General features: G+C 42.7%; 1 protein-coding gene across 4 annotated transcripts in view; it reads right to left on the reverse strand.

The window, feature by feature from the left end:
• caprin2 (caprin family member 2) overlaps window positions 1-22,365 on the reverse strand; it is a 29,656-nt gene extending 7,291 nt beyond the window's left edge. For 3 of the 4 annotated variants that reach the window (XM_041978056.1, XM_041978057.1, XM_041978054.1), the window contains exons 1-15: window positions 22,258-22,361; window positions 21,551-21,805; window positions 21,371-21,433; window positions 21,209-21,295; window positions 20,517-20,755; window positions 13,855-13,937; window positions 9,388-9,492; window positions 9,112-9,149; window positions 8,811-9,023; window positions 8,607-8,648; window positions 8,398-8,526; window positions 5,190-5,274; window positions 5,061-5,110; window positions 1,394-1,486; window positions 1,221-1,322 (exon numbers count right to left, since the gene is read on the reverse strand). In XM_041978056.1, coding sequence (XP_041833990.1) covers window positions 1,221-1,322; window positions 1,394-1,486; window positions 5,061-5,110; window positions 5,190-5,274; window positions 8,398-8,526; window positions 8,607-8,648; window positions 8,811-9,023; window positions 9,112-9,149; window positions 9,388-9,492; window positions 13,855-13,937; window positions 20,517-20,755; window positions 21,209-21,295; window positions 21,371-21,433; window positions 21,551-21,793 — 1,572 coding nt within the window. In that variant the 5' untranslated portion in view covers window positions 21,794-21,805; window positions 22,258-22,361. Of the gene's footprint in view, window positions 1-1,220; window positions 1,323-1,393; window positions 1,487-5,060; window positions 5,111-5,189; window positions 5,275-8,397; window positions 8,527-8,606; window positions 8,649-8,810; window positions 9,024-9,111; window positions 9,150-9,387; window positions 9,493-13,854; window positions 13,938-20,516; window positions 20,756-21,208; window positions 21,296-21,370; window positions 21,434-21,550; window positions 21,806-22,257 lie in introns of all 4 variants that reach the window. The other variant, XM_041978055.1, reaches the window with a different exon arrangement.
• Window positions 22,366-26,556: the final 4,191 nt, after the last annotated feature.

Raw genomic sequence — 26,556 nt, forward strand, 5'->3', positions numbered from 1 at the left:
TGATTGATGATCACTTCAATGATTGGTGGAACCAGATGGAAGAAAAACAGTAGAACTCAGGACTATGTTTAATAGTGAAAGAACATTTCCACATGAACAGTGTGAAGGAACTCAAGGGACTGAACAGCTGTGTAGCCATAAGAAAACCTCAGTGAGGCTAACCGGAGAAAAAGGCTTCAGGTTGCTAGGGAGTATAAAGACTGGACTCTGGAGCCATGGAAGAAGGTCATGTGGCTGAACAGCTGTGTAGCCTCAACCATTCTGCCCTCCTCAGTCATTTCTGTGCATTTCACTCAAACTTTTATTTTTTTTTATTAAGTGATCATTTCAGCTGTGTTGCAGCATCGATTTTTGCATCAACTCCTTTTAAAGCCAGTGTTTTTTTTTTTATACTGTAGATCCTTTGATCCTTCCTTTTAGGGTCTTCAAGGCTAAAACATATGTATGCAAATGTAGAGAAAAATTAATAAGACTAGATGGAAATGCGACAGTTTGATTCCTCAAACCTTTTATTTGTAAAAATACAAGTAAAGCCCCGTTTCTACCAAAGGGTCAATCTGGTACGGCACGTGTCGGTTCGGGATGTGTGAGACGGTTCGGTACGAGACAAGTCGGTATAGGTCGGCATTAGATGGGATGAGTCAGTTCAGTACGGGTCAACCCGGAATGGGTCATTCTGGGACAGGTCACTCTGGTACAGGTCGGTACAAGACAGGACGGATCGGTACGGCACAGATGTCCACCATTCTCCTCCGTTTCTGGGTGGCTTTCTTCGTTATAATTCGAGAAAGGCGTTGCTGCTATGACATCACGTTATTGTGTAGCTGATGTATCCGTCGCTATCTGGTATATTCCTCTACCCGGATACACCGCCTCATGAACACAGAGCCATTTCTGGTAATTATTTTTAACCCAAAGCATTAATTGTGCCTTGGATAGGCAACCAGATCTGAAAATTACTCATGTTTACTACAAATATAATCAAATATCCAACATCATTAATTGCGTATTGCTCCTTTTTGGAGAATAAATAATGGAGAGAGCTTCTGTAGTTTTTTACCTCAAACCTCTGCATGGTTTAACATCCAGTACGTGTTTAATTTGTTTCCAGTTTATTTGCCATCTATTACTCCTTTAAGAAATACTCTTAATCTCAAGCCCACCATCATGTTAAAGATCCTATAAATGTCAGTTGGACTGGAGGAAGGAGGTGGACTTACTGGTGGTGGACAGATGTTCTCATCCAGACCGGAGGCAGCAGAGTTCCTGCGGAACAGCGGTGGTGAGGAGAACGTCTGCCGCTCGGCCAGCTGCAGCTGCTCCTGCAGAAACAAGGCAACCTCAGCTCCTCCCATACATGCAGGACACCACTATACATCTTTCCACTTCTTACCTGACAAAGATCCACGTCACTGGTGTCCAGAGACTGCTCTGCACTGGTTAGACTGGTTTTACGCTCCAACATCCTGGGAGGCAGCGGGGTGGACTGAACGTGGGAAATTAAGCCACATGGTTTACAGTTAATTATCAGCATATAGGAAGAATCAACAGAACGACAAACAAATGAGCGTACGCAGCGCACTGCAGCAGTTCCATTTAGTTGTGTCTTCAGTGCATGGGCTAGAAATAATTTGTTGAATTCGAATGTGGTGTTCAGTTGATGACTTTGTTCTGGATGCCTGATCATTGCACTTTCCCTTTAAGAGGAAGAGAGACTGTACCAGGTGTGGGCTGATAAAAGGCTATGTTGCAGGTGAGACCGTTGAAGTTGTAATCCAGTCTATAGCACCTGAAGTTAAACTCAAAACCTACTTGAAAAGCAGACAAGAACTATCACACAGTCCTTCAAGACAAGTCCTCAGAGCACAATTTATAGAGAAAGATACTTCAGAACTCTATCATTTACTGACCCATGCTGTCCAAGACTGAAAAGAAACTCCTCGCCAGTCCTATTTTAGCTTTCTTAGATGCAAACAATACTTTTTGTCTGAGATCCATGGTGCAGTTTAGAAGCTGAAGTATAACCCCGAACCCACAGAGAGTCAGTTTTTGCAAACATTGCTGACGGGTTTAAGATGATGCTGTACGAGCAGATAAAGCCTTTCCAGCAGGACCCAAAGGTTTCAGATAAGCTGATGCTTACAGAGTAGAGTTTGAGGAGAAGCAAGCCTTCAGCTTTTACCAAAGCAAAAGAGGAGGAAGGCCATCTAGAAAAATAACGGTCAAAGATAGGCCTAACCACATACTAAAAAAAAAACAAAAAAACTTGATACTGGTAAAGTTATCTGTGAAGCTCTCCAGTACCTCACTGTGCATGTTGCTGGTCTCAGCCAGAACAAAAAAACAAAAAAACAAAAACAAAAAAAAAAAAAAAAGAAAAAAGGGGGGGGGGGGGGGGGGGGGTTGGGGGGGCAAGACAGAAAAGTGAAAAATCCAGCCCAGAAAGAAGATGCACACAACGTTTTAAACATGGAAACAGTGAGCATTGGGCTGTCGAAAGAAAAAAACCACAGCCAGTAAGTTACAAGATAGAAGTATCTACTGATCAGTCAAGCTTGGCTGCTGTGCTTCTTAGGCTCCAATGTCCAGAAAACAGAAAAAGACAGCAAAGCTGGTGGGGCACAATAGTCCTGTCCAACCTTGGAGGCGTCCCAACAGTGCAGTGGGACACTGGATCACAAGTCTATTGCTGATATGGGGTAGAAATGAAAAATGTGCCAAAAGCATAAATTCAACCAGTACATAACATTCTTGAAGTATTTTAGATCTTTCCACTGCAAATGGGACAGAAATGGCTTAAGGTCAATTTCTGATCCTTTACGTATGTAAATAGCGATGTCCGTTTTAAACGTCATCATACGTCGCTGTCCTCATACGTCCATGCGTGTTTTGTATTGCCATGGTTGTTAAGTCAGTTCCTCTACTAGGGGACAGTGCTCACTCCCCTTAGTGGAGGAGTTCAGAGAGTTCAGAGTTCACTCCCACGAGCCGACATCAGCTTCAGACACCATTTAGCAGCAGTAATTTGTTGCTATAAAGTTGTTTCTAACTGCCCAACAAGCCCTAAACACTCAGTCTTTCTACAAAAGCTCGAGCAATTTGTCGTCCTCGTCTTAATTCTTCTGCTTTTTGTTCCCTTCCTTCCTGACACTCTTCTTTGGTTCGTTTCTTTCGCTGGTCGCATGTCAGCTATTCTGCTCAGCACTGCCCCCGTGTTTTCCAGTGGTACTGCTCCGTCTTCTGCGTCAAGTAATGGATAGCTAAGCTCGCTGAAAACGGATGAAATTACGTGCATTTCTGACATAGGAGACGGACGAACTGTCCGTCTGCGTATCGGTGTTCTGCGTCCAGCATAAATGGGCCTTTTTGGATGCTGTAGGGCTGTCTTGGCTGACACGCCTCTGCAGCATCGCATGGACATCGGGGACAGTTCGCCTGGACTGGCAGACTACACCCCCTTCAGAGTCTTTGAGGAGGCATGGGCGTTCGCTCAGCCAGTCTACATGTGCTTTTGAAATGATCACCACAGATTATTTGCATCTGGAGAGAAGCAGTATGGAATGCATTCTGGTAAGAGTAGACCACTTTACAAAATTTACACAGGCTTATGCAACACCAAAAACAAGTCTGATAAAACTGCTGCACACAAGATCTTTGATGACTTTATTCTAGGATTTGGATTCCCAACAAAAACCCACCATGACCAGGGGCAAGATTTTGAGAATGAGTTGTTTTGGAAACCTCAAAGCCTCAGTGGGGTGCAGCATTCAAGGACAACTGCATACCCATCCCAAGCTAACCAGCAGAGCGTTTCAACATAACTCTGCTGGGCATGCTTCAGACTCTGAAGAGACTAAATAACCTAACTGGAAGGACTATTTGAACAAAGTGGTAAATGCATACAACTGCACTGTCCACAAGTCAACAGGATTTAAGCCATTTTTCCTGCTGTTTGGGAGAAAACCTTCCTTGCCCATCGACATCATGTTTCCCAGAGAAGGAGGTGCTACAGTCTCATGCAACTATGCTGAGAGATGGCGAGCATCAGTGCAGGAACCTCATAGCACTGCACAGAATGACGCATGAATAAGAACACATGAAGCTCAGTGCGAGACTCAGATGGAGTACCAGGGGGCACGAAGAAGATGCCATACCACCAGAAGACAGAGGCTCAGACACTCTACAAGGACTCTTCCTTACATACGATGAATCAGGGAAGCCTAGTGTCACGTCTCTTAGGAAGTAGCCTGTACAACAGAGTAGTTTTTAAGTTATTCAGTAGAAGCATTGTCAATAATTGCATGATTACCTCATTTGTTTATTTTTCCTACGGCATGATCCAGTTACAGTAACGCATGAGTATTGCAGAAGTTAATTCTTTTTGGGGACACGGTAAACTACGCTAAGCAGAGACAGGTTTATTACAGCATTTGTGTGCTCAAGGTTGACAAGATGACACAGGATTATCTTGTGACTAAGGACTACACATTACAACATGCTGGAATGTAGATAAGGCCATATGTGATTTAATGGACTTGAGAAGCTACCAATGTCTGATGGATTACATCGATATAACAAAGCAGGGGAACAGTTATCTATGTGTCCTGAACTCACGCTGTTTCAGTCACTGGATATGTAATAACTGATGTTTTTTTGCACTAATAATACTTTATACTGGGCAACATGCATCTAACAGGGTTTAAAGTTGTAATTCGAGTAGAAATGTTTGTTGGTTTAGACAGTAACTATTGGAAAATCTTTTATCAACATTTTATGTTTCCAGTGGGGGAGGCTGTAGCGCACTGAAACAGTTTCACTGGCTTTTATTTTAGTGTATGGGCTAAAAAATTTTTAATTCAAATGTGTCGTTCAATTCCTGACCATGTTCTGGATTTCTCTGATCACTTCAGTGTACTTTCCCTTTAAGAGGAGCAGCAACTGTAGCAAATGTGGCCAATAAAAATGGTTCCGTTGGTGTTGAACTGTGAGCCTTACATAAATGTTGCTAAAAATCGAAGCGATGTGTCCCTGACAGTTCGTTACAAGACTGCAACACTTACATGCATGGCTTTGGGAATGGCATCAGTCGGACTTCGTAACCCCCCCTGAGCTGGTTAGTCGGGAAGAAAAACACAAATGATTAAAAAGGCATCAGCTAGATTGGAGTTTGTAGACTGGTTCCACATTACCCAGAGGAGACGGCTCTCTGGAGGGACGCCTCTTCAGTCTGGGCTGGCCATTGGTGGAAGAGCTGTCGCCATCCAAGAGAGAGTCCTGAACAGAACCACGAGTTTTAGAAACAAACATTCGTCACAAAACAAGAAGAAACCGAACAGCAATGATTCAGAGCGTCACCAAGGCAGGATGAACAATCACTTCAGCCAAGAAAACCAGGAATATTTTCTCTAAAACTCATTTTTCTATCACTGGAATGCTAAAAATAATGCAGATTAAAGGTCAAATTATTTATATAATCAAATTTCCACAAAAAGCAAATACATGACAGTAATGCAATAAAACCACCAAAAGACTTAAAAACAAAACACACACACACACACAACATAAAAAACACAACAGGTTATTTTAATAAAATACAGTTAACACCACTTGATTCCCCTTTATAGACCAGATTATAGATCCTGGACAGATCTTTGCTTCATGCTTTATGAAGTGTGAGGTTTTTCAGTAAGGAGCATACTTAGTTTGTGTGAGCAGCTTCCTTTTTTCCCCAGGTTGGAAAATCCCTAAAATCACTTCAGGTCAGGCACCTTTTCCCCCCAAACAATTTCCATTAATGCAGCTCTCCATTTTGCGACTTTCCCACATAAAAAAATCCTTGCAAGGATCAATGATAAAAATCTCACAGAAACATTGGACATGGGTATGTCAAAATCCCAAGATGGATAGTTCGTCAAATCAACACAAAAATATAAAAAGTTTTTCCCGATTTTACTCAAATTCCTCTTAACAGCAACCACCTTCAAGCAGATGTTTACAGTGTTTAGTATGTTGGTTTCCTAGGGCCCTGCATCAACTGATGAACCAGTACATCATGCAAAAAGTTTCATAAAATGGTATCAGACATTAAGAGCAGTTTTTGTATGAAATTAACCGTTTTCTCCATACTCCCTGGTTGTGAGAGGTCAAACTTCCTCCAGCCAATAAAAAGCCATATTCTGTCACCTGTTGTACTTCAGTGTGAACTACATGATTGACAGTTGAATGAGCTCAGTTAGTTTCTGACAAGCTAAGCTGATTTACAATATTTACTTCCTGACTGGAGCGATGCAGGTTTTCATACCTCAGATCTGTTGGAGAGCTCAGAAGTCGCATCATTTCTTCCAATAGAAATGCAGCAGAAACCTGGAGATCTCTGGGGTTATATGTACCACTTTCACAAAGTGTAAAAGCATTCAGTGCAGGACAAACACCAATGCTACAATCCTCCACTAGGTGGCAGCAGTACGTCAGATCACATGGGTTGTGTCCGAATGTCCACCCCACTCCAAACCCCTCGTTCATTACATAGGGCTGCACCATATAGCACACTACACAGTGCACTCATTCTCTGGGCGATTCGGACACGAAGCTGCCCATTTTTCCCTCGCAGCAGACCACATGACTAACAGCTGTCACCACGGTAACCACAACACTTGTCAAGATGTCATTCAAGATGTCATTCCAAAGTTGTGTGTAAATATTTTTATTCCTTATGTTGTAGCTTATTCTTTGTTGGCTTATAGGTCATTTCGTGCTGCTCGGTTTTTCGCCTCCGTGCGCCATGTTGAACTTCTGCCCACAATGCATTGTGGTCTATATTGACCCGTCTAGTGACCATCGATACTCACTACTTTTCAGGATGCTTTTCAGGTGGGAAATTTTGAGTGCACCACTTTTTTTTCTCTGGACATTCGGACACTGAAAAAATGGCGTGACCCTTATATAGAGCACTACGGATGGAATAGGGTGCACATTTGGACACAGCCATGGTGTTCATTTTAATGCACAACCCTTTCATACTGGCCTGTTTCTGAACAAGATACTGTACCGGCTGGCACATTCACACAGGAAACAATTGGTTCAGAACCTGAAATGTTGATTCTCAGCTGGAACCAAAAACCAGCAGCTCTTGGTGATTCATGAGATCATCAGTGGGTAAAGGCTGAGTTCACCTGAACACCAGACCGCTGTATTATGTGTTTAAATAACTAAAGAGACAAAACTATCAAAAAAAAAAAATTATCAATTCTCAAAGTGAAGGAGGAATACGGCTCATCTAATAAAGATTTGGGTGAAAGGGGAGGACTGAATGTGACGTCACACGTTCCTCGTTGCAGCTGCTGGACAGCCGCTGCAGCACCTACCACTGAAGAAGAAACTGTCTCCTCCCAATCACAGATAAAGATGTTAGGGTGACTATAGACCATTTATTCATTCATTCATTCTCTGTATCGCTTGGTCTGTTACGGGTCGCGGGTAAGCTGGAGCCCATCCCAGCATTAACAGGTGAGAGGCAGGGTACACCCTGGACAAGTCAACAGTCCATCGCAGGGCCAACACATAGAGGACAAACAACCATTCACACTCACACACACTCTTAGGGAGAATTTAGAGTGATCAATTAACCTAACATGCATGTCTTTGGACAGTGGGAGGAAGCCGAAGTACCTGGAGAGAACCCACGCATACACGGGGAGAACATGCAAACTCCACACAGAAAGGCCACCGCCCTCAAGGTTCGAACCTCCCCCCAGCAGAGATTCGAACCAGCGACCGACTATAGACCATCCACTGAAAATAAAGTTCAGATTCACTCCCAGAGGTTGGTCAAACTCTGGAACCAGTCACTCAGAGTAAAACCTGAATGTCACAGCATTATGTTGCCTGGCAACCCATCAAAATCTCAGATAATTTAGGAGAGCTTGTGTTGACATCCTAAAACTGGTGTGAATGAAGGGTGGTTCACCAGAAAGTCCCATGGTTCTGAGACTCCAGAACAGAGCCAACCAGAAACTAACCAGAAAACTAGAACTGCATCTGTTTAAAAGCACCAACAGTCGACATTTTAAGACAATCCATTGTAAAGATTTGGAGGACGTTCTGCTCAAGTGCTTACAAAATGGACGAGCTGGAAGTGCTAACGTAGCATAGTATTATACGTTTCACCAAGTCATGGCTGAAGGGTCATGCACGAGCAGATCAGGAAAACAATGTGAGAGGAAAGATGAAAGGATGGCGCCATCTAACAGATGAAGTCATCCTGACATGGGACTAAAAGAGAAGATCTGCAACGGGAACTGTTAGTTAAGCAGTGTGCAACACAGCCAGCTGATTTACCAACCGCTCAAATATTCATGACTTGCATCTTGTCCCCCAGAATCTACACCCTAAAACTACCTGCATGAAACTGAAGGAGCCATGGATCTTGGTGATGAGGTCTTCAAGGTGCTGCTTCCTCAGGGCGGGGTCTCTGGGTAGAGCAGATGGGGAGCTGAAAACCTCCACAGGTATGTCTATCTGCAGCACCTGTCAGGAGCCACAGGAGGACAGTTGACTGACAGCTAATAGAAGCAGCAAAAATGTCTGTAATCAGTTTCTCCACTCACAGACTTGGGATTTTGTTCTCCTTTGGTCTTCTTCTCTTTCGTCTGTGGAGAAGACAAAAGATCCATCTGAACTGTAGATTCAGCCATGAGTTCTTCCTCATGATTTCACTGAATCAAATGGACGTGCATCAGAAACATATTAGTCTCTGCAAGAAATCCACATGTGAACAGGTCTAAAGAGGGCTGTTAACTCTGATCTCTTACTGGTTTGCAGTCAGTCTGCTTATTGGTGGTAACTGGGACCACCTTAGGGATGAAAGTGGCAGCTCCTCGCCACGGTTTGTGGACTGTAGTCTGAGGTGATGGGGATCCATCCCAGCTGTCAGGAGGCTCCTGCTCCCTCGTAGCCTGGAAGCCCTCCTTCCAGTTTTGAGTGGAAGGCGTCTCCACGTCGGTCAGATAGAGTCTGTTGAAAAACTGCAATATCACCAATAGATCAGTGGCTCATGGAGAACATTGGCTTACAGGTAAACTACAGCTAAAATCAGGAAAACCAGCATCTCACCTCCTTGGAAACTTCGTTTGGTTTTGGTTTCAACATGGCTGACAGCAGCCCGAAGAGAAACAGATGGAAGTGAGTCAGCAATTAACCAAACAGCCATTAATGATCTTTAAGTACAGAAACCACCATTTTATGCTTCTCTGATCATGGTGGTGCATTCAAATACTGTCGTAAAACTCAGTTTCTGGTGGAGTAACAATCAAAACAACGCATCATGTTAATCTGGGATAAACTGTCTCACTGCTGAGACTTTCAAAGTTCATTAAACTGGAATCTCACTGGTGGAGCTCTGCAACCCCTCTGGAGTCCTGCTGGGTGGAGGTGGAAGACGACTGAAGTAGCTGGAGTTCAACAGTCTGACAAGCTCCTCTTTTAGGAGTTTATCTGAAACCAAAAGGGAAAATGTGGAAACATGGAGTGCTGGTGTATTGCTTAGTTCTTCACACATGGGCTGAACAGATTCCTCACAGCTGGACTACGCTCCCACCTGCGCCGCTAGCTCAGCCATATGATTGATGGATTTTTGTCCTGGAAGATGACATTGTCCGAGAAAAAACCTCCAACGTCCTGCTCTATGGCGTTACATCGCTGCCAAATACCTTGATGAGCATACCAAATACCCTGGTGAGCGTATTTATTAATTCAGCAGCGCATTTCTTAATCGAGCGACCGCTTTGCTCTGATCGCAGGAGTTCTTAATTACTCGTGGGGCCGTGAACGCAGCACAGCGAGCGTAAAACACGCTGATTAATCTGATTGGCCAGAATTTTCAGTTCCAATTTGGTGACAGCACTTTTTTTTTTTTTTTTTTTTAAATAGCTTGGTGCAACTTTATTGCCCCAAAGGAATGGAAACATTTACAAACACGACAGTTTAACCTGAAAGTAAGCGGAAAATCCTATTGGAGTACCAGGAAGATTCTAAATGACAGTTTAGAAAACAAATGCAATACAGAGAGGTAGGGCTGGGCAATAAAACGATAACGATATGTATTGCGAAATAACTTTTTCTCAATAGTAATATGAGACTATCGCGATAGAGCTGAATCTGAATTAAGCACCATGTGGAACCAATCACTCCGGGAACATAGTTGGTCAGGTTAGGTTGACGTACAGCACAGGCGAAGCTAAGCAGCACGTGTGTAGTTTGAGCTGCAGTAGCCGACTAGCCGACGCGGCAGCCGAAAAAAATGAGTGGTTCGTCTGGAGAACCGTCAACCATGGATGACGAGGTCACTGAAAAGGACACGGATCAACGTTCAAATGCCGAAGAAATTGTTGAAAGGAAGGGCCCAAAAAGTTCGGTAGTGTGGAGGTATTTCGGTTATTTAAAGTCTGACAAAAAACAGAGTAGCGTGCACTGTAAACTGTGCAGAAAGCATGTTCCCACAAAGTCTGGAAATACCACCAACATGTTTTATCACCTGAAGCAGTGCCACCCACTAGAGCACGCTCAATCTCTAACTGAAATGAGTGCTCATTCTATATCAAAAACAACCAGAGGATCGCCTGCCCAGCAGCAACAATCCATACTTCTTTTATTTTGTATTTAAAAAAAACAACCCAACAGACTTCTGTATATAAGGACAAGGAAAGATTCTGAGAATTTAATTTTAATTTCTATCTTATTCATTTGATATTGACAAATGCTTGTCCATTTTATGTCTGTTCTCCTTTCGAACTTGAAAACGTTAATCTATTTTTTAGAATTAATATTTGTTTTTAAATGGAGTAGACCAAACACTTTAGTGGTCTGTTTTGTTATTGTTCTCTTTTGAAGCTTGAAAGCTTCTGCCTTGACTTTTAGTTTGTAATATGTACCTTTTTTTTAAGTTATTTTAAACAGTTGCATTAGGTTCCTTCAGTACATCTGTCATGCTGTACCTATTGTAGGAAATAAATATTTAAATCAAAACAATCCTCTCACTTTTGATGATTTCACATCTCGGTTATGAGCAACAGATTATTTAAATTTGACAAATAGTGATTTGAGTTTTATATCGTGATATATATCGATATCGCCTAAAATGAAAATAAATATCGTGATATGAAAAAATCGTATATCGCCCAGCCCTACAGAGAGGTAAAAGCGGTTGGATTACTGAGGGTTAAAACTAAATAAACATATTAATACTGCACATATGTTTGTCAATGAATGCATTATTATGTTAATGTTAATTTAAATTATGATCAAGTCATGGTTGATAACAGATTAAATAAGTGTAAACACAATAATTTCATACATTCTGGAGGGAAATATTCATCTCAACCAACAAGCTAGCATTTATTAAAGATCAGACATGATGGTCCTCATTAGCCTCCATATTTCTTACTGATAACCACTTCTGTAAGGTTAAATGATTAGGTTGTTACGGCTTACTTTCATCTTATTATTAAAGCTGTGTGGTAGTATATAATGTCCCAGCAGTATGGACGGCTCTGCCTCGATAAACTAAGAGTGGTGACACTTTCACTCCTGTGTACAAAAAATGTTACTAGACATTCAATAGTTCCAAACACCAGATCAGACTGCGATCATCACCAATACGTTCCTTTAGTTTCCAGAGGTAAATCAATGCAATATCAGTCTTATAAGTCACGAAAATGCCTGTACATTCTGTTGACGTCCTGCAATAACATATTTGAGTCTGTTAAATGTGATACAATTTTGTTTAAATGTATTTTGCCTTTGTATGTTATAGCTATTGTGCTTTTACACCATGTCCTCACAGCCTTTTTGTTTTAGTTAAAAAAAAAGTGTGGCCACGGTCTTATATTATTTATTTCAGTGTACTGATCAAGTGCATTGTTATTCATTGATTCATGGAATTTGATGTGTAATATGACTTTGGTTAACGGAAACGTATTATCACCTTGTTCTCATATTGCTGGTTATGTTTAGCCTGGAGATGACATTTCGGGGTCCTGTGTTGTATTTTAAGGTGAACAGTTTTTTCATGTACTGGGGATTTTAATGTGTAGTAGCAGGGAAACCTCTGGACTTTGTAATGCTTTTCATGAATTCTCTACATATAATAGAAAATCACAGAACAGATGACCTGTTAGGTAATTATCCAGAGCTTACTGGCTTTTCTCCATTAAATTTTATTTAAACTGTTTAAATATTTATGAAAACTGCTTTGTCCCTTTTGCTTTCCATGTTCCACCAATAACTGAGTAATAATCACCTAAATTTGATTCCTAATTAACTTATATTTCACAGATTCCCTGTGCATCTCTATTCACTATGACTCTTATCTTCCCTCTTTATTCTTGTATTACTCTTTCACACATAGTTGTTGACTTATTTGGTAACAATCATTTATATTAGCTCATGTTACAGCTGTTCTACATTTACGTTCTGTAGCTAGTTTAGCCATTACTCATTACTAGTCATTTTTAAAAAAATATCTTTATTCAGGAGCAGCAGGCAGGAACACTGACGTCTCATGCTGTCACTGAATTGGAACTGAAAATTCTGGCCAATCAGATTAATCAGAAGGTTACCGCCCCCGACTGACAAATACGCCCGCTGAACAGAGAGAGCGAGCACAGTTTTCCAACGAGAGCGTACTGGTGAGTGTGGGGGGGGCGTGTTTTACGCTCGCTGTGCTGCGTTCACGGCCCCGCGAGTAATTAAGAATTCCTGCGATCAGAGCAAAGCGGTCGCTCGATTAAGAAATGCGCTGCTGAATTAATAAATACGCTCACCAGGGTATTTGGTACGCTCATCAAGGTAACGCCATACTGCTCTCTTACAGCGGCCCAAACCATGATGCAGCCAACTCTGTGCTTTAAGCAGTTTGTAATGTTTATGTAATAAATCAGCAGAATGTGAAACGTGTTCCTGTGGAAGAAAAAGCTGCTTTTCAGTGATGAGACGAACAGAAATGTCAGCAGACCGATCAGCTGATTGCGACGAGTTTCCATAGCACAAAAACTCTGGTTTGATCACAGAATTTAGCACCAACAGAACTTCGTAGAAATGACACATCAACAGAGACAAAGTGGAGCCATGTGTGGTGCAGCCACAGACCCCGCCTCCCACCATGATTTTTTAAATAAAAAAAAATTACGACCGTCAAAAATAACATGCCAACTAATTTATGACCGGCTCTATGAACGAATTTAAGAATAAAAAAAAAAACAAAATGAAAAAAACCCACAAGGGTGTCACCTCCGTGGGGGATGTTGGTGTTTTAACACACACACACACACACACACTTTTCCTATGTGTTTTAAAAACTGTTTCTGGAGTTTTGCATGAACGTTGTTGCTTTGTGGCCGTCTCAGTCTGGTCCTTGATCAGGTGATCGGCTGGAGGAAACTAGCAGTTCATGGTTCACACGTCACATATTTACCCCAAAGTGTTGCTGTTGGCAGGACCTTCTCTAACACAGTGGCTGGCTGGAGGTAGACAGGGTTTATAATTCAGCTATGCTGGGGCGGGTCTAGAAAAGTTCTGATGGGGGCCAACTTCTAAATAGTTGTTTTAGTCTCATAGTAAATAGTGCAGATTGCCATGACAATATAAATATTCTTGCCTTTATGCAGCCTTACCTTTGGCCATATTGTCTGGGTGTTCTCCATCACTTTAGGCTTATCAACCCTTAGTTCGTGTTTTTTTTTTTTTTTAACAAATATTCAGGTTGCGAAAATTGAAGTTGATATCTAATTGAAGTAAATATATAACTGGATATTAAAGGGACATTAAAATTTGAACCCATCTTTTCTTTGGAAAACTTACATGTGGATCCAGCCACTGGTTTGTCGTTCCCCTCCAGAAGGTCCATGTAGACCAGCGCAGATTGCTCCATCTGCTCCTCTAAACTATACAACAGAAACACAAACGTCAACAGAAAATCATCCAAAACCTCTGTCAGAGATTACTTCACATATCACATCTGAACCAATGAATAGTTTGACTGAGGAACTTGTTAACATGAAAAATTATTAGGAGCCAGAGTTGTCAAGTTTGGGATTTTACAGGCTGGAAGTGGGATGGACAAAGAGACCATTGATCCATGATACTCTGTTGTGTTTACAGACACTTTCTATTTAGGTGAAGGCCTCCTAAACTGGGAACTGATCTGTATTACCTTCACCACCAGGGGGCTCTATGACTGAACAGGTGAATGTAACAGAAGAGTGAGACGCAATGAAGCAGTTGATTCAACCACTGTGCCCGTGTTCTTTCAGACAACATAAACTGGTGACAAGGATGAGCCGTCGGTTCTGAGTCCACCACCCTTTCTTCCTCATGCTGCCGAGCCAGCGATTCAGTTTATTATGTCGCGAAACATTTGACAGCTACATGCTAGTGATGAATGCCACAGGGGATGCATAGCCAGATGCCAGGACATGTGCATCTAACATGTGACACTGTGCCCAGTGTTTATTCTACACGTTACCGGACCAAGGTACGACATACGCTGCAGCCATGATGGCGCTGAAGAAACACTTGGTTCTGATAGTTAATGTCGTAGCCTGCCACCACACTATCTATATGGTCGCTCTGAGAACTTTGGCTTCATCTGTAACTTTGGACAAATGGAAAGTGAGATGATAAGAGACCAGTTAAATTGCCAGTGCTCACCCCTGTGCTGTGAAAGAACCTACTGCTGGAGGAGGATCTAACATTGAACAAGGCTCTGAGAATTACAGCCCAAGTAAAAGATGCAGTTAAGAATGCTACACTCCTCTCAGCATCCAGCTTGTTCCCAATCACATCAGTTCAGACAGTCGGAGCAGCAACTTCATACTCTGGGAGAAAACAGGGTGCTGCGAAGTGCTCTGCTCCAGACCAGCGCGGAGCTGATTCAGTGGAGCTGATTGTAGATACTAGAGCTTCTGCATTATTCTGCCAGAGACAATGTACAGACAGTATTTGGCAGACTTTCAACTTGAGGAACCTCAGGCAAGGAAGTCAGGCTAGTTAATTATGCTAGAGATGAGTTAGCTGTGATCGTGAAAAATCCAGCATGGACCTGCACCCACCCTGATGTTCCAGCTGCACACCCTGGGAACCAGGGCACCATTGACCACCCCCACCCTCCAACCATTCCAGCCTCCACCACATATAACCCCTCACTCACGTTCCCTGCGCCATACCCATGGTTCACTGTTGCTAGCCCTCATTAAAACACTGAACATCAGCCTCAGAGGCAAAGTGAATCACATCATAGACAAAACTGTGAATGAGCCTATTTCTGTTAACCAGAAATCCTCAGTGGACAATGTTGATCCTGTTTCACATAGTCAACTTGGATGTCTGAAAGGAGTCCTCTGGTTGTGTCACGGAAGCGCAGAAGAGGGCTAAGACTGTGCACTGACCTTCGTGAAACCAATAAGAGTATCATTACAGACTGCCATCCTCTCCCTTATATGGAGGATTTGTTTTCTGAACTGATGGTCTGTTCCAGTTTACACATGTACTCTTTGGCCTGGCATCAGCACCACCTGCTTTCCAGAAAATGATGCAAACAATCCTGAAAGGTCTGCCTGGTTGCTTCTCAACAGTCCAGCACTTGCCATTTATAACCCCAAACTAGCTGCGCTCATCACCACAGATGCGTCGGACTACGGACTAGGAGCTGTTTTGACACAGCTTCATCCAGGTCAGGTTGAGCGAAATGTTGCATTTGCTTCCCAGACACTGTCTTCTGCTGAGAGGAAGTACTCCACCACAGAAAAGGAGGCTTTAGCATGGGTTTGGCTGTGGAAAGGTGGCAAACTTATGTGTGGGGCCGCAGGTTCACACTTCGTACTGACCACCAAGCTCTCACTGCTCTCCTCAGCACAGAAGGTATGAACAGAACGGGCACTGTGTCTGCAAGATCGATGTGTTTTCAATATGATGTGCAGTACCGCCCTGATGTTCAGAATGTAATGGCAGACTGCCTCTCACGTGTTCCCCCTGTCAACTCCAACACTGACATGGATGCTGAGCGCAACTTTCTGATGGAGGTAGCGGAGGTCTCGCCTCTCCTCACACCGATGCCACTGGCAGACTTTAAAGCCGAGTGTGAAGACGGCCCTGACCTTTCAATTACAGCAGCTCATCCATTCAGGGTGGCCTAAGGTGAAAAAGTCTCGTCCAGGTGAGATGCAGCCATACTTCCTGGTGCGACATGAACTTGCTGTCAATTCACTACTGATGTTCAGTGGGACACGCCTGGTGGTCCCAAAGTCCCGACAGGAAAAGGTAATACACCTTCCACATCAAGGCCACCAGGGAGTCATTTGCACAAAACAGAGCCTCAGAGAGCTTTACAGGTGGCCATACATGGATACTCTGGTGACCTCAGTTCTGTCAGCATGCACAATCTGTCAGTCAAGAGAGAAAACCACCAAAGCCTCCAGCAACACCAGAAAAAGGCACAAAATTTGTTTTTCAAAAACTGCCGCTAGTGGCTAATTATAGCCACAAGTAGCTAAATTGGCAACACTGTAAACAATGGGTCCTTCAGGAAGATGATGTAGGGGTGGGACTGCCTGTTGCACTGCCTGTTTAAAATTGGGAGAGGAGGCTGGTCCTTTTCGTGAACCAGCAGATGATAACGTGGCATTTAATACACATGCTAATTAACATCTAACTAGATACAAATTTTACCACACTTTCCACCATACTATCCCTGCTCTCAGTTTGGTAGATTTTCTGATTACAAATTAAATCTGCACAAAAATGAACCATTTCCTTTAAATAAAACACTTCATTTAGACTTTCCTCTCTTTCCCTTCATACTGGCAAGGGAAAAGTTTACCTTTGGCTACCAACTGACTATCAAGAAAAAAAAGGGGCAATCTATGAAAATGAGATGTACCTGTGAGAAGAATGAATATTCTCTCATATTTGGATGAAGTTGTCACCAGATTTCTATGACACCCAGTTCTTCAGAAACAAACTGGACAAGTGAGAGATTTGCTGAGGAGAGCCAAAGAACCATAAGCTACTGTTTATAATAAAACTTCCTGCCTCTTCTAAACCAGATCAAGCAAAGACTGGTCACCTCTAGTCATCACTTTAACTGGGCAGGTTAACTGTGAAAATCAACATCTCCCTAAACTTTTGTACCTTTTTCAATCAGTTCCAGTCTTCATCCCAAAGTCTTTGGTACTTTTGATGATACAATTAGTTCCTATATATGGAAAGGCAGACGCCCCTGGGTTTCAAGAATTCACTAACACAAGTTCAAGCCAAATGGTGAGCTAGCATTACCCGATTTTCATCTGTACCACTGGGCAGCCAACATCCGGTCTCTATTACTGGGCAAATGGTAGACAGACCAACTCTACATCTTGGTTGTCTATGGAATTCAATTCATTTCAAAGTGTTAGATCGACTGACCCGCCAGAACCATGCAATCCCCATACATCCGCTGCTGTTGATCACCATCAGGTTTCTGGCAACTCTTTCCTGCAGGGACTAGCCGACAGGTAGGCTGATATGTGTTTGATATGATCAACATCCTGTCCTTAGGTCTGGAATATATCTCTGCCATCCCTGAGCCCAGTAATACCAGCCAGTGTGGATGGCATTATTAAAAAGACAACTCCATATGTTAAGTTTCCTACACTGTAGGAGAACAGGCCAACATCAAAAGGCAGTTTGCAGCCATTACCAAATGTAATTGGCGGATCGACTGCACTCATATTGCTATCAGGGTCAGAGTGAGAAAGAGTGTCTATGTGAACCCTAAAAATGTACAATATCAGTCAATGTACAAGTTATTTGTGATTAAAACAATCACGGTGGCCGGGGTCATCACATGACTCCATCCTGAAGCACAGCAGTATAGGGACGAACTGCAGGCGGCTCCTGGTCAGTACATCGTACCAACAACTAAAACCTGATTCATTATTATTTTAGCTTAAGCTTAAGATGCCACAGATCAGCTGGCTTATTTATAAACGAGGTATTTTGCATTGACCTAGTGGAATGTGGGGGCAGGATTTGAACCAATTTCCTACTACCACCCGTGCATACCCCTGGTTTTATCAATATTTTTAAACCCTACACTGAGCCGACAGATTTAAACCAAGCACCCACAGCTGGGATCAGGGCGGCCTGGGAACAAGACCTGAACCTGTCTGACGACACTTGGATTCAGTTCTGGGACTTGTTAACTCCACGTCATTCCGCTCATCACTCTCTATGGCAGTTCAAGGTGGTCCACAGGGGTCACATGTCTAAAGCCAAGCTCTCTCATATCTACCCAGAGGTGGACCCTCAGTGTGACAAATGTTGCAGTGATGAAGCCTCACCGATTCATTCACTCTGGTCCTGCCCCGTCTAACTCTGTCCGAGCTCTCTGGGGTAACAATCATACCTGACCCCCTTCTAGCCTTATTCAGCATTTTCTCAGGGACCCACAAGTTTCCTCTGATGTCCGTCGGTGTTCCTTACCACCTCTGATCCTATATACATTTATGTTTTATTTATTTATTTATTGCCATTTTAGTTTCAGACAAGGAAATATGGAAAGTTTTCCCGTCTTCACAGCTTTCGAGTAGCTTTGACTCATTACCAGCTCCACTCCTTGGCTGTTGGCTTTTGCCAGGATTGTTTTACAAATGAAGTTGTGTTTTTATTCCTTTCTTTGGGGCTTTGGGTTGTCATTGTACAAATATTCCACATAAACCGTATGCTCACTGCTGCGTCCTCATTGTGTACAACAGAGGTCTTTGTTTGAAAATTAAATAAGATTAATTTAAAAATATCGGAAATGATTAGTTTTAAATTTTTTAATAACAATTTTCACACAACTCACAATAAATCCTGTGGCTTTCGCATTTCCGAGGCAAAATTGAACATTTAGGTAGACGGCAATCAGCGTGCACTAGACGACATGAAACTGTCTCACCTGCAGCATAACATGCTTCGAAGTGGACTCGCCAACATGTCTTTGATTTGGAATTATTTCAAAGTGTCTCCAGACTTTAAATAATTTGCAGTGACTGTAAAGCAGAGGTTCTGAGAGGAAGAACCAAGATGTCAAAAATCTGTCTGAAAATAATAAACCTTGGATTGTCAATGCTTCGAGGAAAAGAGAATTATATTTTCGTTTTGTACGTTTTTCTTTTTCTGCAAACACAATTCACAATTCAAGGAGGGCCCTTCAGCTACCAGAGGTCCAAGCAGACCTTCCCTGCTACTCACTACCCCCAAGTAGGCCAGTGACTGGCCTACTTGGGGTAACACAAATGTGTGTTGGAGGTTTTTTTTATTTCATTCATTTATTTATTTTTTTTTTTTTACCTGCTTATTTTTTTTATCTGGCTTATTTGCACTTCACCTCAGCTATATGTTTACAGTTTGTGAAGTAAAAATGTGGCCGTTGTAGTGGGCGTTAGTCAGGGTTATCTCAGGGAGAAGGTGATCCAAGTTGCTGTTACAGACTAAATAAATACTGCACTCTCCCAGAGCTCTGCTTAAACTAAAGCAGTTGTCAAATAATGTTTACAGTTTGTCTAAAGCACAATGTGTTAATTCCAGGACAGGAGATATGCAACGTTAGCTACCTGAAATTATTTAGGATTTTTTCCTGGGGGACCCTGCATATATTGTATCAGCTGATATCAGCATCTGAACTTAAGAGCTGGACAATATCAGGAAAAAAGCCAATATTGAATGTCAAGAAAGAGGAAAAAAGCCAACATTCTGATGTACATTTTGTGTATGTACAGCAGAAACTGCTGGCATGACAGAAGTTTGAACAAAGTTTCAGAGCCAGATATACACGTTGGTGGGAAGGTTCTGAAGGCGAACTCTGATTTTCCATAAACTTAAACAGTGATTGTGTCAAAACCATACAAGATGCCAAAATTACCTTTCAGTAAGTAAAAGTTTTATCTTTTAAAACCCATTTAAACTCTGGATGAAGATTCTATGTGACAGTATGCCTGAGTTACAGAGCTCCAAAATGAGCTGAGATTTTAGTGATTTCAGTAGAATCCTGTTCATTTCAATGGGACAAAACAAAAAACTAAGACCACGTGGAAACAGGACCAGAGAAAACAGAATATGTGCAGATGAACAGTGACGTGTGTTTTAATGACCAGGCATCAGCAGCATAATAAAACGATTGATCCGTTTCACTCCTGGTTCTGACTCGTGTGAACAGATGAAGAATCCGTCCCAACAAAGTCCATAAAACCAACATAAACAGGAAATGAACATTCTGCCACCGTCTGAGACCTCGGTAAAAAAAGCTGCTTCTTCATTAGCATCATCATCCTCACCCACTGGGTGGGTGTCTACTGAAAGCAAGATTTCCCAGCGTCCTTTGCACACCACAGAACTGCTGAGTCACTGTCAACCAGCACACATCAGCAGGGACGACATCTACAGCAGGTCCACCATCTCCAAACACCACCAGCTCAGCTTTAAGCCTGAGAAGTGACCCTCACCTGAGTCTGCAGTCCCTCTGGACCCCCAGTAGAGCGGCCAGCTGGTTCAGGCTGTGAAGCTGCTGGGCCGAGATGAGGGGGGCCCGGTTCTGTCCCACCAGCAGGGCTCTCTGGATGTGTTCCTGCTGCAGGGCAGCAAGGAGGTTCTGGATTCTGAGCACCATCGTCAGACGCCTCCTCTCTGCCTCCACCTTCTCCACCTGCTCCTTCTTAACCGCCTTCTTCTGGGCCTTCAGGAGCTGCAGGGAGGAGATGGTTCAGCTCAGAAGACAAAGAAAGTTCAGGTTTTATTCTTAACCCTGGTCTACTGTGACGACCACATTCAGGATGCTCATGTTTATGTGAAACGCAGTAAAGGCGTGAATATAAAAAAACGCTACTGTCAAAGCAGCAAAAACAATTAATAAAAATATATATTTTTCTAAAGGTTAAAAAAACTCATCACACCAACTTTTCCACATTTACACATTTTGTCTCAACAATCTGGAGCAAACGGGTATGTGTCATGTTTCTGCAAGTTGTCATGGTTACATACGTAGTCATGGTCACATGCATGTTTTCGGCAAGAAATTTGTCTTTGTTACAAAAAAGAAAAGTTCAGTTGAAATCAATTACTGATTTCTGACCGACTGAGGACATTTAACCAGCTCCGGTTTCAGACCTGGACCTTCTAATCTAGGATAAAGACTTACACTCTGGGTCAGACCATCCAAGGTTCTGTGCAGCTCCCGAGCAAATTCCAGGTTATGGAGCACTTCCTCGTACTTTTCCACAGCTGCCTGATGGAAAACCCAAAAACACACGTTGGAAACACACAAAGCTTTTTCTCACCATTTGCAGTCATATGATCTCACCTTCTGATCTTTGTTCAGCACCTCACCCTGACTCAGCCTCTTCTGGTAGTCCTTCAGTTTCAGCTGTGTATTAAAGAGACCGGGCTCAGGATCCTGGTCTGAGTCTGGGACCAGGATTCTGCTCACAGACTGGGCTCAGGATCCTGGTCTGAGAACCCCTTTGCACTCTCAGCATCTTACCTTCTTTTTCTCCAAGTTCCGAATTTTATGCTTCAAGCAGATGAGGCCGTCTTCAATGTAAGTTTCGTATCCGTAGTAGGCGGTAGAGACCTCCAGCTGGGGGCTGTTCGGCCCCCCTGACAGATCCACCTTCGGACCACCGTCCGCCACCTGATCCGGATCCTCCCGTTTTTCCTCACCTCCCTCTGAGCGTTCAGGTGGATGTTGGACATCCGGAGTCGGAGAAGGAGACAGCTGCACCATGTTCACCACCACCTGGAGGAAGAGACCACATGCGGGATGTTCGCGTGTCGGAACCGAGCAGAACCTTCCAAAGAACCGGACTCAGCCCAGTTTGGTCCGCAGCCAAGCCCGTGACAAAGCATTTATCCAGGCCACGGAGCAACGCGCTCTCTCTGGATAAATCCTGAAAGCAGCACACCCTCCGCACGGCTCACAGAAAGGACTGGGGCTGTTGGACCGGTTCTGTCCAATTACAAAAACATATCCTGCAGCGTCTGACGCACCGCGTGGTTCCTTCAGGTGGATCCAGCATGAAATGATCATAGTTAAAGTTTCAATCAGGACCGAAACTGATTCAGCCGCTTTGACCCGTACTGAAAGAAACCAACACGGAACCGAACTTTTCCCTGTTACGGTGGGTTTCACCTGGAACGGACCGCGGGGCACAGACCCGAACACCGAACTGATCTGAGATTAAAACAAACCTGGTCTCACCAGAAACCTCCGTCCGATCCGACCGATGTTTCACACGCAGAGGGCGCGCGTGGCAGCACCTACCTTTATATAGTCCACCCAGAACCCACTCACACCACATCCGGTCCAAACACCGGACCCATCACTGAGCCGGGTCCTGAAGGTCCGCTTTGGCATGAAGTAGATCTTCATTATCTTCCAGTTTTATTCTGGGTTTTTGTTCTGTTGTCATCAGCTTCGTTTTATTTACAAGTTCCTAAAAAGCTGGGACGCTGTGTAAAACGTAAATACAGAATTCACTAAATGTCCTCAGTATTATTTATTCCCAGTAAGAAAAAGACATTTTATTTCTACCTCACGTTTCATGTGAAGGACAATTCAAAGTTCTTCACATAAAACATTAACAGTATCACAGATGGAGCAAAGAAAGCCTTCAGAAGCAGTAAAAGGCAGCAACAAACAGCAAAATCACAATAAAACCATAAATGACATTAAAATTATTAAAAGGAGTAGTTTTCATTCAGACATTGGTAGGGACATAAAACTGGTCCACAGAGCAACTGGACAAGTGTTTCGTTACACTTAAGGCAGACTTTTATTATTAGAATCATAAAACCACGTAGATAGAAAATCTGAACAAACTGAATTTCATAATGCGAATTATTCTGTTCAGTGACACTGAGACCTGCTCTTTTTGCTAAAATAAATACAATTCTATTTTACTTAATGATTTTTGGGATTTCATGAAATGTGTTGACAGATTTAATTCACATCAATATCGTCCACACCACGGTGCAATCTACTTTTATAAACAGAAATGTTCTTTGATTACACAGTACAATAAACCCACTACTTATATTAATCAGTTTAATGAAACCTTGAAGGAAAATGTGAAAATTAACAGAATTATAAAGTGATAAACCGTGTTACACATCATCATCATCCTTAGAGCTCTAAGCATTTTGAATAAGAAATCTAATGTGATCACTTTGCCTAATGGCAGCTGCATTAAATTTTTGATGTGAGAGGAAATGTTCATTATTTTTATTTATTCTAATTTTAATTGCAACCCATGTTTAAATTTTTACGTTCCTTTTTTGCAGGGATCCGCATCAAACAAAAACTTTATTTTTTAGTCTCTTATGGAGGTCAGATAAACACTTCAGTGTGTGCTATTATGACTTTGATTAGATTTTAATCAATGATGTAGATCCACTCACATCTCAGAACTAAAGCTCACCTTCCTCTTCACCTTCCTCATCATCATCATCTTTTTTTTTTTTTTTTTTTTTTTTTGCTATCTGCAGCTTTGATTCTGTCATCAGACAAAATAACACGTTAATGAGGAAACATGTTTCTGACCTAGTGGTTGCTGTTATCACCATTATTCGTGACACAATGGCAGTTTTTACATGGACTCACTCTAAAATACCTCCAGATGCCCTTCAGAAGTTCTTCCTGAAGACAACCACCGTTAGCACCACGGACACTAGCAAGAAGAGCTAGATCAGGGGTGTTCAAATAGCTCTTATTACACGACTAAAAATGCTAAAGAACTAATTCATGTCTTTAAATATAGGCTAGATATAATAACAAATGCTGGTTTTTAGCAACATTTTTTCATGGAATAATCACACAGAATTTTGGCAATATAATGAGTGAAAGTTTCATCTCCACTGCACAGAACAGCTAATGCTGCTTTTCCATGTTTAGAATCAGAATCAGAACACTTTATTAATCTCAGAGGAAATTGTCGCTCCATACCAAAGAAGAAAGGATAAGATAACAATAAAAATCACAATAAGAAAAATTACCAACAGTTACAGGATACATCCTGCTGTGAGTACTATGATAAACGGTAAAGTGTAAATGTAGTGCAGAGTGTAAATGTATAACAGTGGATGTTGTTGCTATATGGAGGAGTTATACAGTGTGATGGCCACAGGTAGGAATGATTTCCTGTGTGGTTCAGTGAGCATTTAGGTGGTATCAGTATCTCACCGACCGTACTCCTGTGGCTGATCAGCAGGTTGTAAAGTGGGTGGGAGGTATTGTTCAGTATTGTCTTTATTATGGACAACATTCTCCTCTCAGACACCACTGTCAGAGAATCCAGCTCCATCCCCACCATGTTACTAGCTTTGTGGATCAGTTTGTTCAGTTTGTTTGTGTCTTCAACCCTCAGCCTGCTGTCCCAGAATGCAGCAGCATAGAGGATAGCACTGGCCACAGCAGACTCATAAAACATCCTGAGCAGTGTTTGGTAAATGTTAAATGACCATAGCTGCCTTAACAAATAGATACGGGTATGGCCCTTCTTGTAAACTGCAATGGTGTTCTTAACCCAGTCCAGTTTATTGTCAATATGCACCCCAAGGTATCTGTAATCCTTCACCACTTCCACATTGACGCCCTGCATTGAAACAGGTGTTACAGGTGTTTTGGATCTCCTAAAATCCACAATCAGTTCCTCAGTCTTTGTCATAATAAGCTGCAGATGATTCTGCTCACACCATGTGACAAAGGAGCCCACAGCAGCTCGATACTCCACATCATCTTCTCCACTGATACATCCACCTACAGCAGAGTCATCAGAAACCTTCTGAAGGTGGCAGGTCTCTGCAGTCAGATGTGTAGAGGGTGAACAGAAAGGAGGAGAGGACAGTCCCTTGTGGTGCTCCAATGTTGCTGACCACTGTGTCCGACACACAGCGCTGCAGGTGCACATACTGTGGCCTTCCGGTCAGGTAGTTCACAATCCAGGACACCAGAGAATCCTCTACCTGCATCGCTGTCAGCTTCTCACCCAGGAGGGTCGGTCTGATGGTACTGAATGCACTGGAAAAGTAAAAAACATGACCCTCACAGTGCTCGCCGGCTGGTCCAGGTGGGTGTAGACACCATTCTCTGAGATGAGGCTGTTATGCAAACTGAAGGGGGTACATATGTGGTCTAACCATGGGTTGGAGCTGATCCAGTGTGAGTCTCTCAAGGGTCTTCATGACATGTGAAGTTAGTGCCACAGGTCTGTAATCCTCTGGGCCAATGGGATGTGGGGTCTTTGGTACAGGAACGAGGCATGATGTCTTCCACCACACTGGTTCCCTCTGTAGACTCTGACTCATCATGAAAATGTAGTGTAAGACTCTACAGAGCTGGGAGACACAGGCTTTAAGGACACAGGGACTCACCCCATCCAGTGCTGCTGCCTTGCTTGAGTGTATGTTTAGTTTGGACTCTGATCGGGACTCTGGTCTAGAGTCTGGTCTGGATTATGATCTGGACTCTGGTCTGGACTAGTTGGCCAGAGTCTCTGGATCTCAGAGCTCTGCCAGGTTTCTATTCTCTGAACGTATCAGATGGACTCTGGGCCTAAACTGTTCTGGGATGTAAACCATCAGAAGGGTTTAAAATCTGTTCTGGGATTTGAAACCAGTATAAACTGGAAAGCAGTATAACCCGGAAACCAGTGTAAACTGGAGACCAGTATAAACTGGAAACCAGTGTAAACCGGAAACCAGTATAAAATGGAAACCATGTGTAAACTAGAACCCTGTGTAAACCGGAAACCAGTATAAACCAGAAATGAGTGTAAACTGGAAACCAGTATAAACTGAAACCAGTGTAAACTGGAAACCAGTGTAAACTGGAGACCAGTATAAAACGGAAAGAAGTGTAAACTGGAAACCAGTATACACTGAAACCAGTGTAAAACAAAAACCCGTGTAAACCAGAAACCAGTGTAAACTGGAAATCAGTATAGACTGGAAACCAGTGTAAACTGGAGACCAGTATAAAATGGAAACAATGTGTAAACTAGAACCCAGTATAAACTGAAACCAGTGTAAACCGGAAACCCGTGTAAACCAGAAACCAGTGTAAACTGGAAACCAGTATAAACCGGAAACCAGTGTAAAATGGAAACCAGTATAAACTGGAAACCAGGGTAAACCGGAGACCAGTATAAACTGGAAACAATGTGTAAACTAGAACCCAGTATAAACTGAAAACAGTCTTTGAAAGTGAGAACACAATTTATTTTAACCATTATTCATACACATTAACCATGAGTCAGCAGAATAGACTCAGCTCTGTGCCCTGCTTGGATCCTGTTCTCACCCTGAACACACTGCAGAACAATCTGGCCAAGAATGAATCCAGCAGACGCTGATCCGGAAATTCCCCCAATCAACTACAGCAAGCTCTCTCCAGTCTGGACGCCCCCTTAGCCCGACTTGAACAAATGCTCCTGATCCTGCATCAGAACTACCAGACAGTCCTCGTCCAGTTGGTTTAGCTCACCACGTTAC

The sequence above is a fragment of the Melanotaenia boesemani genome, chromosome 23 (genome assembly GCF_017639745.1).
Source record: "Melanotaenia boesemani isolate fMelBoe1 chromosome 23, fMelBoe1.pri, whole genome shotgun sequence".
Lineage (NCBI taxonomy): Eukaryota > Metazoa > Chordata > Actinopteri > Atheriniformes > Melanotaeniidae > Melanotaenia > Melanotaenia boesemani.